This window comes from Callionymus lyra, chromosome 17 (genome assembly GCF_982586985.1).
Source record: "Callionymus lyra chromosome 17, fCalLyr1.hap1.1, whole genome shotgun sequence".
In the NCBI taxonomy this organism is placed as follows: domain Eukaryota; kingdom Metazoa; phylum Chordata; class Actinopteri; order Syngnathiformes; family Callionymidae; genus Callionymus; species Callionymus lyra.
Genome location: NC_141834.1, coordinates 603,143 through 615,941, shown reverse-complemented (window position 1 = coordinate 615,941; position 12,799 = coordinate 603,143). Strand labels below are relative to the sequence as shown.

Below are 12,799 nucleotides of genomic sequence, written 5' to 3'. Positions count from 1 at the left end.
TTTTTAAATATGTAGTATTCATTTTCATTCATTAATAATGAAAAGAAGTCATACACTTTTATCGTGTGTGGTTAATTTAGGCATAATGAAAATACGTCTATAAGATGGAAGTCAATGGATTGTCTTCTGTTTTGTGCCAGGCAAAACTTCCAGACAAATGCTAAGAAATACTTGAAGATCCTTTAGTGGTTTGTGCCAGGCAACACTCCCAGACAACACGCTCGATGTCCCTGGCTGCTAGATAACATTATAAATTCGCTGTTTGCATGCAGACATAAAGGGCAGCTAAGGTCTCCTTGTACCACGAAGCAATTAGCTTCTCTGGCCTACCAGAGCATCAGAAGTTGAGGCAGACAGCAGGGAAGAATTATGATGAGCTCAGTCAGACTTAAACTCTCCCATTGGTGGACAGCTTTGTGAGTTCAAACACAGTTCACTTCTCAGTGGGTCTGCTTTTGGTTTAAATGGTCAAAACCTCCTGTGGGGGGCTATATTTAAAGTTGTTCTGTCCTCATCTGGCCTGGCGCAGACCTGGATTTTTTATTTTATTTTATTTTTTCATATACTGTGAAGACGCGTGAAATGTAATAAACAGTTATTCATTGAAAAAATCTGGAATATTAACTTCTGATCTTGGTTCTAATTATTTGAAGATAACATAGATTTCTAGGGTTTACCCGCCTTTCTCGAGATTAATAGTGAGTTTATGCCTCAGTAATCCCTCATTCATGTGTTCTCTGGTGCTTTCTTAAAATGTACACAAAATATTAAACAAAAATACCAACTTTGATACTCAAGTCATCTATAATGGTGCTAAAGGATTGTGACTTATAAACGACTAAAATGCTTGTTTAGAGAAAACAGTTGATCTCATTGATGAAGCAAGAGCAGAAAAAACAGCGGTAAATTTACAGAATTTTGGCATTCATCAATACATATATGCAGTTGCCTTTGAAACACATGATACAAAAATATTACACATTTAGCTAAATTATTTGGCAATAAAAAAAAGAAAAAATGTGTCATGATTAAGTATTATCTATTTAAATTGACTTCATAGACGACAGATGTTTTCTACATGATGAATGGCAATAACATATAAGAATATAGGCTTGTAAATGGCTAAAACAAGTAAATATGTAAACAACCTTCAGGTATATTTCGTGACAGAGAGGTCTCCGTTACAATGCAATCGACGCTCTTGTCAGCAGTTAACCGGAGTGGTTGTGCAAAACATGCCTGAAGTTAGCTCACCAATAACAACTGGTTGAACTTCCAAAAGCCTCTGTTGCTTCGCCTGTTAGGATCTGATAGAATGGTATATACTTTTGGATGATTAATAGCACCTGTCACAGCCCTCTAGACCTGCGCTTCTGATGTCTTTGTCACAACTCCGCTATTAACAGAAGATAATGAAATGTTTTTCTAAACTACACTCAACCCAAAATGTATTTAATATCTGCTCCAGAAATGTCTTTTCACTCTCTTTCCCTCTGTTTGTTGCATTTCTGACAAGTGGACGAGATCCTCTAGACCTCCTTATATGAAGATCAATGACTATTCATGGGAGGGGATGCATGATAATTACTGGTTACCGTGACAGTGTTATTTTCATACATTAAAACATGTTTAAACTTCATGAAAAAACCATCAAGTAATTATTTATAATAAATACATTTAATTGACCAGAGTATCTTTACACATGGTAATTGTATCTTTAAATAGCATATTCAGAATATGTACTAATTGTGTGTTTAGCGCTTGTGTTGCCTCTAGGTCAAGGTGAACGACCTCCCCGGCTTCTATAAACCTTCACCTTGACCCGGAGGCAACCAAGGGATACCTCAAACACATTTGTTTAAGAGTGCACCATTTATCCTTCAAGTGACATTCTGTGTTAACAGCCCACATTGCATTTTTATTGCATTATAATATACACTCTAGACTCTTAGACTGTCTCTATTAATAAATGTCTATTTCCTTCAACAAAATCTTAAGTTTGATTTAAATAATTCACATTTTCTATAGAATCTCCATCTGCTCAGCCAGCAACTTCATATGAGAAAATCATTTTCACAACACTTATATACACACATATATATATATATATAGGGGGTAACATGAGTGGCATCACAGGGACCTTGACCGAATCTTAATCATTGAAGAAATTCAATATGTGTGCCTGAGTGTTCATTCAGAGGACAGTTCAGTTCCTGAGAGGAATGTGACCTTTGTCCTGTGGATGGATCAATCACTAATCTCTACGGAGATTCCCTAGAGTGTCCTCCATCTACTTGCTACTGTGGAGGTCCGAGGGGCCTAGTCACCTTTGCAGCTAAAAAAAGCAAATGTTCTCGGTGTTCATGAATATATTGACCATAAATATAGCTCCATAAATGAGCCCTACTATCAATATAGTAAGTAAGAAACAGTTATTTGTAAAGCTAAATATGCCTGATTTCTAATTCGATTTTATACTGATTCAGTCCAAAACTGTCAAAAAATATTCAAGTAAAACTAAGCTTTAAGAAAATGTAAATATACAAATTCAAAATAAAAACTTTCGTTCTCATGCTTTCATTAAAACAAAACAGTTGTGTAATGTTGAAGATTCAAATCATTGTATTTGCTTTTGTTGTTTGTTACAACAATTGTTTTTTTCCCCCTATCAACATGGCGCCCAGAAGATCTTAAATTAACCCTTTTATAAAAGCTAGGTTGTAAACCATGTGATGGTTGATGATGATGAAATGGTTCAACTCTATCCTTTTGTCAACAGTATGGTAAACCCGACAATCCTGTACCAAGACAATTAATAAGCAGTAAACAAACAAATAACCTTTTAAAAAAATGACTTTTAAAGATATCAATTAAATCAGATATGTTGTAGACGTTTGAACACTAATTCATATAAATATATTCAAAGCAGACTTTAATTAACTCCAATTAAATAACCTCAACAGATGGTGTAATTAAACATTGTTTAGGATACATTTTTCAAACAACACCTTTGTACTCTGAAAGTTTGTTTTACAGCACATATTTTGAAGAAATTGTAACAAATATATCCTTTTATTTTTTTAAATAGAAAATTAAAATGTAAAAAAAACCCAAAACTGCTGAGTTATTATTAAGACAATGTTTTAACTTGATTAATAATAAGGTTTCATTAATATTTTTGTTAATAATATTTATTAAATTGCAAATAAAAAAGCTGTCATAAGTTGTCATATTTCACATATTACTCATATGACATGATGAAAATAATAGATTTTGTTTGTCTCGTGTCAGTAAACAGGTGATGCCTTCCAGACCGCACCATGAATCCGTGCTGCTTTAACAGGATTTGCTGAGGACAGGCAGATACTCAAGGTTTGTCCTCTTACGTTTACTTCTATATTTGGAAACAAAGCACAGCAGCTAAAGAGCTTACTCTATGGAGTCAAGTTGAGTCCTCACTGGATGAAAACAATCACAGAAAAGAAGTAAAAATGTTTCTTAATCATGATGTTCCCAGAATTGATTGAGTCACGGCTCTGTTGTCTTTTTCCTGACGTCGCAGTCAATAGTCTGAACCCCAGGAGTCGTCATGAATTGGACTATAAGTAGCAGCAGGGCTTAAGAGCCATAATACGTTAGCGGTAGCAGTGATGTTCTCCAGACCTCTGACCCGTGACGCAAAGCCAGGAGTTCACGCTGTGTTTATATCTTTGAAAACCTCCCTTAAGTTGGCTATTAATTGATAAGCATGAGCAATGAAGTATTACAAGCTAAAATAATGTACTTATTAATGTAGAAGCTGAGTTGTCACTAAAGTAAGCATACATTTAAATAATGACATAGTTAAGCAACAGTATAGTAGTGGCTTCAAGAATGATTGTATTAGGTAGCATAAAAACAATGGTTTAATTTTTTAAACCAGAAAATACAGCAAGAGGCAAAATATGACACATAATTGCTTTGGACACATTTAACGTTTTTTAGAGTCCAATAATTGGCACCACTTTAACATGAAACACCTTCTGTTTTCTGGAAGTTTCTTTATGTGAATGTCTGTTCCTTAACTTAGCTTTAACAATATTATCTTACTAAGTCACAATATGAATGACATATGTGGGAGGTGTTGTGGCAATAGTGTTCAGAAGTTAAATTATAGCCAGTTGATTGTTCACATGTAAGGGATAGAATAAGAGTGACAAAAGTACAGGTGAAGTGTTTACACTAACAGAATTGTTAAAATATGACAATAGAAGATGATACTGTATCAATATTCAACAGCAATTAATCTTTTGACTTTCAAATAACATCTTATTTTATTTGTATTATGGTTGTTGCCTGGTAAACAGTATATTTCAATAAGTAATAAGTGTCTGTAAAATAAATTATTTATATTTTTTATTTGCAATTAACATGAAAATCTTTTAAACCATTTTTGTGTTGCAATTCAATTTCCGGCCACTAGATGGAAGCAGTCATCATGTTCTAAGGACCAGCTAAAGGAAATCAAGGCTGTCACTGAGGACAAGAGGATACAGTTGGCACCAGCCATTATTAAAGCCGATTTTTGTGCATATTTTAATTTTAAAACAAATAAAAGCAGTCTGTAAATTGTGCCCCTGTATCCTGATACGTATCTTATCAACAGATTCTTGCCAATACACACCTGTGCAGTGGGCATCATGCTGTTGCAGGAATAGTGTATAAAGTGTGTAACTTATTGACTATTTTAAATGGTTAAAAAATTAAAAAATCAGGTGATTAACAACAATATCAGTAAAGTTATTTGTGCACCCATGAGAGAATGACAATGTTGTTCATGTCACTTTTCACATCCTCAGGGCAGCAGTGTGAGTCCATATCTTCTCTCCGGCGGACAAGCCAGTGAGCGTATGACGCAAAGGAGTCTACTTAAAGAGGGATTAAGGCTGAGCAGCCCACACAGCCTCCCTCAGTAACTCACACTCTCTCTCTTACTCACGGCACAGGAGGAGCAGAGTGATCTGCTGGATCATGTGTTACAGCAGCAACATGCTCACGTTCTCCGCTCGGATCCTACATTGACTCTTGTTTTTGTTGCTTTGAGTGTGTGTTCCTCCGGATGAGCAATCATGGGGGAGTGGACCATTTTGGAGCGTCTCTTGGAGGCGGCTGTCCAGCAGCACTCCACTATGATAGGAAGGTAAGAGTTTGGAAAGGAGAGGGGGATTAATAGAGGTCTAACTTGATGGTGGAGCAGCATCAGTTTAAAGGCTGTAGAACGTTCCACTTACAAACAGTGTTTCATGTCTGAAATAATACCTCATTTCAGCACGAGAGCTTACACCCGCTCTGTTTTTCAGAGCTGCCTTCACTTAAGAGTTTGATCTTATCTCTGGAAAAATTGTGAGACTTCCATAAATTAAATGCAGTTTTTATTTACTTATTATTTAATTGATTGAAAACAGCAAAATGTTCAATAGAAAAAGAAAAAAACTAGAACCGGATTAACTAAACAGGGTTCTTGAAAAACTGATTTTAAATGTATTTATGTATATCTTCAGCAACAATGCTTGACAATAAATATTTTACTGCCTAACTTTCATAGTGTAGAACATTTTTATGAAGCCATTTCAAATTATATGAAAGGACGGTTTTGATTGGCATGTCCATAAAAAGCAGTAGACAATGAATAATTGAGTGAAATCCCATTGCCCTATCTGCTGTCAAAACCCAGAAAGACCTCATTTCATTTATCCCCGTGGAGTTACGTTAAACCTGTGCACCCTCCTCATATGTAAAGTTTATCTTGTTTTGATATGGCATTGTACCATATTATATTAAAAAAGTTTTTTTTAACAGACATTGTTCTTCTATAATTTGAAGATTTTTATAAAATGAACATTTTTCAGTTAATGAATCACATTAAACATAAAAAAGGATAATTGAAATGAACATTTTTGAATGAACACAGCAAAAATGCAATATATTACCTACATAATTAATTAATGCTTGTTATAGGAGCAAGGTGCCATTTTGTAAAATCTTTTTTTTTCTTATTTTTCTTGGTCAGTCCGTCAGAAAGTAAGAATCCAATAATACTCTATATCAGTGATTCCCAACCTGTGGGCCGCGGCCCCTGGTGGGCCGCGAAGGTATTGCAAACCGCAAAATCGTTTCCAAAATGGTATCATTTTTTTTGTGGGACGGTGGATGTAGTTATATAAAAATAAAAATACACATAATGTTTTAAATGTTAAAACTCGTTAAGTTTAAAGGGATAATAAACATTTTCAAATATTATTTTCATTATATTGTTTTTCCTTCGAGTATCATACATGTGACAAGGAAAAGAGAAAGCATCATAAGGCCTTGGTTTTTATGGGGTCGGAGGTGAGACGCAAAGGTTTTTGAGACTTAAAAGTGGGCCCTGAGTGGGAAAATGGTTGGGGACCACTGGTTTAAATTTTCTAAATATTTAGACCAGATGTGTTAGACTCATGTCCCAGTTTCCAAAACCAGCCACCCAAGTCATTTTATGTGGCTCTCATTTTATGTCACATAAACTGACGAACCCTTTCTTCATCAACCTCAACATCCCTATTTGGTCCAGAGCCTTCAGCTGCTCATCGGACATGACATTGTCACTGATCTTAGAACTCACCTATAAACCCACCTTTCAAAATTTGCTTTTTTATTATTTATTATTTTATTATATTGATGTTTGATAGTTCCCCACCCTGTTTCCCATTTATTGTATCTCTATTTACTTAAACTTATTTCTTGCTGTTTTACTTTTTCTTACTGTGAAAGGTACCTTAAGAAAATAAATGTATTATTATAATTATTATAATAACAATAATGTCCATGTGTCAGTTTGACATCCATGATTAGGCAGAAAAACACAGCAATATTCAACCCAGATTCTACATGTGTAAACTGAATTTAAAAAACAATGCTCTCGTAATTGGTGAGGGCTAAATGTGAGCTAAAGTCAACTACAATGTTACATTTCCTGTCATTGACGGTGAAGAGATGAATGCTGATAATAGGAAAGAGCAAAAAAGTAATTACAAGCCACTGCTCCGAAAGTCATTGCTGTTAACTGGGTAGTAGTGCTTGGGACATTCCATAACATACTTAACTTGGTTATCGGTGATGGAAAGAGGGAGACTGTGGATCAAAGAATGATGTGTATGTTGTTACAGTCCGTCAATGTGAAGTAGGAGCAACTGTAGAGTTTCTGATCTATGATTATGAGCTGGCAGGACATGTTGAGATGTTGCATCCTTTACACATTCCAGGGACACCTCTGTCCTCCATCAGAAAATCAAAGGGGGGAGAGGGGGAAGTAGCTTCTTTACTATGCCTACTGGTCTTAAACCATTAAACCATGGCTAAACAAAATGAAAAATTGGAAAAACGGACAAGGAAACATCTACCACACAGCAGGACCATGTAAATCTGTTACGGACTAATTGATCTACAGCATCTCCTCAGAGTTGGGTCAGGTCAAGGATAGACTTGTTGTTAAATCAATATCTTTATTATGTTTGCTAACAGTTTCCCTGTGTTTTCATGGTCTGCATCTGTTTCTGTGTGATGTCAGCACCGAGGGCGTAATGGTGTTTATTGATCGAGGCGGGCTGCACTCGGTCCTGTTCGACCATCTACACATACCTGACACATGATTTGGTCACAAGACGGACACAATGCTGAATCTGCACCATGTCAGACATTCCAAAGCTAGGACCTGACAAGTCATTTCTCACAGAACACCTGACACTTTTTCACTTATAATCAAACTAAAACTTGGATTTAAAATAGTGCTTCTGGCTCCACCAATGTAAATTCTCTGTTTTGCTGATACTAAATTTCCTGTATGTTCAATTGTTTTCAAAACAAATGAAATGCTCTTGTTGTTGCAGTTTCTCGTAGTATCTTCCTGGTAACTTCAAAAGTATCTCAGTACTTCATATGAAGATGTTTTCTACGACTAACTACTGTATGGCAGTTTGGTGGTCACATGACACTCACAGATTCTCCAGGCTGGTCGTCTAGACAAAGTTGTGTAGTGACGAATATTGGTAAAAGTAACTAGAGAGCTAAAAACCTAAAAATAATCCCTTCATAAAATAACAAATAAAATAATAAAAGTTACATTTTAGTTGCTTTAATTGGTCAAATATATTCATAAATAGATGCCTGGACCGATCTGCCCGTACGTATGATCTGGGCCTTAATCCACGAAGAAAGTTCTCAAAACTCTTTAAATGGCATAACACATCAGACATCAAAGTGTGAACATGATGGCTGGATCAGGAAGACAAAAGGGAAGCATCTAATTGGGCTTGTTCTATTTTTAAGTCAACAAAAGAATTATTTTAACATCTAAAGTGGTTTCAAAATAAGTTTGGATGAACATTTGCTCATTTTTGAGAGGAGAAAGAGGATCTATGAGAAAGCTAGACCTACATTCTGATATTTACAACTAGATCAAGCTAAATAAAAGATAAATTGTTGAAAACCAGAGGGAATACTCATGTTCTTTTTCCCCAGACTTGTCGTTTGACATGTCCAAAAGTTTCTAGTTGTTTAAGTGGCCTCTTAAGCCGGGGGTGGTCAGTAGATTGCATTTATGTTTTAAAAGCAGTATTTATAGATAGAAGATAATAAAGACAGCCTCGTCATGATAGTTTATCTGTAATGCCTGATAAGACTTGAGAAGCGTCTCTTGTAATAACAATGAATCCTTTTTTACTTCAACATCTCACCACAGTTCCAGTGAAACACAATGATGCACAGGATCAAATCAAAATAAGAAGATTCAAACATTTTCCTGGTATCATTTAAAGGCATGTTTAAAGGCCTTTTAAAACTTCCGTAGAATCTTTCTTAGCGATCTGGTGGCGTGAATGTCAGGCTGAACGTATGTAGCATTTCCTTGTCCGAGATCCTTTCAAACTTAAGTTTAGGAATAATGACAGTAACTTTAATCATCCTGTTACAAGATAATTTGAGGCATTAAAATGCGATTTCAGTCCCTGTCAGTCAAGACTTAGTGGTCGCTTTATTTTACAGTATGTCACAACTTTAATCAAGAGCCACGGAAGAGCTTAAGTTCAGCTCAATTATGACCACCTAACTATTCCCAAAGGTACTGACTGTACTGGATGTTACAGCTCAGTAAGTCGACTCTAAATCCCCTAAATATCTGAATTTAATAACTGTCTGTGTCTGTAGACTTAAGTTAAAGTTTATAGTTTACATGACTTTGGCTGTACTGGGCTGTATGCTATGTTTTGAAGGTAATAAACCTGTCAATGAAATAAAAAAATCATGTCACCACCAGTCCACTATTATTCACCACTAAATTGTATTCATTTGTGACAAAACTACCCTCCGTGGTCTAAGTAGATGGGGGATTCTGGAGCAGGGGATTTTTGAATAATAATAAATGGATTATGGTCTGGATTAAAAGTCAATCTATTTCTTTATCACCAAAATAAAATGATTGTTTCAATTGACCAAACCCACTAAAAAGGACTTTGGTTAATGGTTTCATTTTGATTCTAGTATATCATGTTTTGATAAAATTACTTGTATGTACATTCAACGAAAGAATGCAATTAAAAGTTCATGAATATCACTCATGCTTACATGGTTTTTAATTTTTTTTTTCTTCCAAAACATGTCTAAATATTACTATGAACAAGCCTCGCTCAACAGTTAGTTATTTAATTCTGAGCCTCTTAGTTTGTATTTCATGCCGTTGTTCACTAACAACACTTCATCCCAAAAATATAGTTAGACAAGTCAAGTTCTCATTGGCCAACCTCCAATAACAATGAAAAGCATGCCATTTGAGAATATAATGCCTTTATTCTTCCCACATGGGGGAGGGGGGTTCTGTATCAGATGGATGTGCATTGTCTGTCTTCACCCTGTCATTTTGAACTGATTCCATGAAGGTTTAATATGAAATGTAATTCAATTCAACTGTGTTTCTCTAGGATCCTGCTGACAGTGGTGGTGATATTCCGGATTCTTATCGTGGCCATTGTTGGAGAGACAGTGTACAACGACGAGCAGTCCATGTTTGTGTGTAACACACTTCAGCCAGGCTGCAACCAGGCCTGTTACGACAAAGCCTTCCCCATTTCCCACATCCGCTACTGGGTCTTCCAGATAATCATGGTGTGCTGCCCGAGCCTTTGCTTTATCACATACTCCGTACACCAGTCTGCCAAGCAGAAGGAGCGACGCTACTCAACAGTCTACCTGTCCTTGGACAAAGAACAGGACATGAAGAGGGATGATAGCAAAAAGATCAAGAACACCATCGTGAACGGAGTCCTGCAGAACACAGAGAACTCAAACAAAGAGGCTGAGCCTGAGTGCCTGGAGGTCAAGGACATCCCGAGCACGACCATGCGAACTACTAAGTCAAAAATGCGACGGCAGGAGGGCATCTCTAGGTTCTATATTATCCAAGTGGTATTCAGGAATGCATTGGAGATTGGATTTCTGGTGGGTCAATACTTCCTCTATGGATTCAATGTCCCTGCGGTGTACGAGTGTGATCGATACCCCTGCATAAAAGACGTTGAGTGCTACGTGTCCAGGCCGACTGAGAAGACGGTCTTCCTTGTCTTCATGTTCGCCGTCAGTGGTATTTGTGTGGTTCTGAATTTGGCCGAGCTCAATCACCTGGGCTGGAGGAAAATCAAAGCTGCAGTGAGAGGAGTCCAAGCCAGGCGGAAATCCATTTACGAAATCCGGAACAAAGACCTACCCAGGATGAGTATGCCCAACTTCGGACGCACTCAGTCCAGTGACTCTGCTTATGTTTAACAGGGGGCTAAGGACTTAAAGTGCAAAAAACTGAAATAATTCAAGAGAAGAATGTGCATCACTGGACTTCAACTCTGAAAATAAGAGGGGACCCTTTAGGGCACATTCAAGCGCCACCTGTTGTATGGCGTTTTTCATGGTTTGTAGATTGTCAAAGTTTCAGAAACAGAAGCATAAATGATTGAAAGTATTGAATTGTTGGTACACAAAGCTAAACGTAAGTTAAAAAAAAAATGTGCTGAACTCTATATGGAAAAAAATATACTGTGGTGCTCCAAAATGATACAAGTGTTGTGTTTGCATTAATCTGCCACTTCTTCAAAACAGGCTATTTAGGATCCATCTATCTTGTTAAGCACTGTCACAATACATGTTGTATGAAAATTAATCAATGATAAGGTCCTCCGGTAAAAAGAAAAGTTATGGTTGAAACGCACATCATTTTCTTACTGTGGTGTTTTAATTTTAGTAATGCGAGATGAAAAAGAAATTACGCCAAAGTGCTAGTCTGATGGATTTGGGAGTGAAAGCACAATAATAAGTTCACCAATTCTGCCGTGTATAATTTACTGTACATAACCTATACGTTTCCAGCCCCACACAGTCAATCCAAATATGTAAAATAAATCCAAGTGAAAGTCATAGTTTGTATGAAACATTGGGTTTAAAAAAAAGTTAAAAAAATTACCATTGAATAAATCTAGGGTAGGTATTGAAGTATTTAAGGGTAAACAAATAAGAGTCCCTCTGTCTTATGTTTATCTCTTAACTCCAAAACCAAGTGGCTTGACATCAGGTTGGTGCTATATTGTTATTTGTAGTGTTACTTATTGTAGCATCCTCTCAGTCACAGTCCACATGAACCACCTTCCTTAAGTCTCAATGGTTTAACTGTTAAACAATATTCAAACCTTTTAAAGGATTATCTGAAGTACTCCTATAAAGTACTAAGTATGCATATGCAGTGGTACCACCCCTCCCTATCCTACCAGCCTTGATCCACCACATGGACATCCACCTAGGGCTGCATCATATGACATTTTTAGTTTCCTGTTCCGTTTCATCCTGATGCATCCGCCCTTGTGGCTGTTTCTGTCCAAACACTTTTTTATCCAAGGAGCAGATGGATTGATGTAGAAATGCTTTCAACAAAAAACTGTCGGTGTGGAGCTGTGATGTTATAAAATCAGTCATAACAGACCTGAGAAGTCACTACGCATTGATTAAACACACCCTAATGTTTCCTTCAGACATAATGAGGTAGAATTTGGCAAAGTTTAGTCTGGTCAATCCTGACAAAGACCGACGATGGTCCACCTATTCCATATTATATGTCTGTGCTGCATTTCTTTTTGGATGTAAAGTAGGACTGCGGAAAATACTGACACATCCCTTTAGTAGGGAAACTTCAGTCAACGATCTTACCAATGTTCTACCAACAAGGACAGGATAGAAAAAAATAACTGAATTTGAAAGAAACCATAGTAGCATTTTGACATTAATATAATTATTGTATATTTACTGTGTTGTTTTAATTTTAAACAATCATGACTCATGTCTTATAATTCTCTAGCTATTATTTAAGTGATGCTCTCCAAAGTGACCGAACTGCATTACAGCAGAGACTGTGTTTTTATATGGCTAAATTACTGAGATATTTTTTGAAGTTACCACGAAGGTAAAATAAGGAACTGCAACAAGAGCCTTTTACTTGTTTCTTATACAATAAATGTTGGCTCATTGATTTAACAGCATTGGAGTGACCAATCCTGAAACAAAGAACATGTTTTCAACCTGCATACTGTTGCTTTAAGAAAAACATCTTATTTAAAAAATATATATATACTGTATATATATTTAGTTAAATACAATCAATGATATCTGGTGCTGCCTAGGATGGTTGCTAAATCCAGACATGCCTAAGCTGATTTAATGCTATTGTTGAGTTAATTAAAACGGCTCATGTGAA

General features: G+C 36.3%; 1 protein-coding gene across 1 annotated transcript; it reads left to right on the top strand.

The window, feature by feature from the left end:
• Positions 1 to 5,008: 5,008 nt before the first annotated feature.
• gjd2b (gap junction protein delta 2b) lies at positions 5,009 to 10,852 on the top strand. Its single transcript, XM_087812835.1, has 2 exons — positions 5,009 to 5,179; positions 9,990 to 10,852. Exons 1-2 carry the CDS (start codon positions 5,109 to 5,111, stop codon positions 10,828 to 10,830), a joined length of 912 nt encoding a protein of 303 aa, XP_087668961.1. The 5' UTR covers positions 5,009 to 5,108; the 3' UTR covers positions 10,831 to 10,852.
• Positions 10,853 to 12,799: the final 1,947 nt, after the last annotated feature.

Bases quoted from the DNA above. Each gene is read 5' to 3' on its own strand.
- gjd2b (XM_087812835.1), top strand. From the start codon at position 5,109: ATGGGGGAGTGGACCATTTTGGAGCGTCTCTTGGAGGCGGCTGTCCAG. The intron at 5,180-9,989 runs GTAAGAGTTTGG...GTGTTTCTCTAG, and splicing joins CACTCCACTATGATAGGAAG to GATCCTGCTGACAGTGGTGG.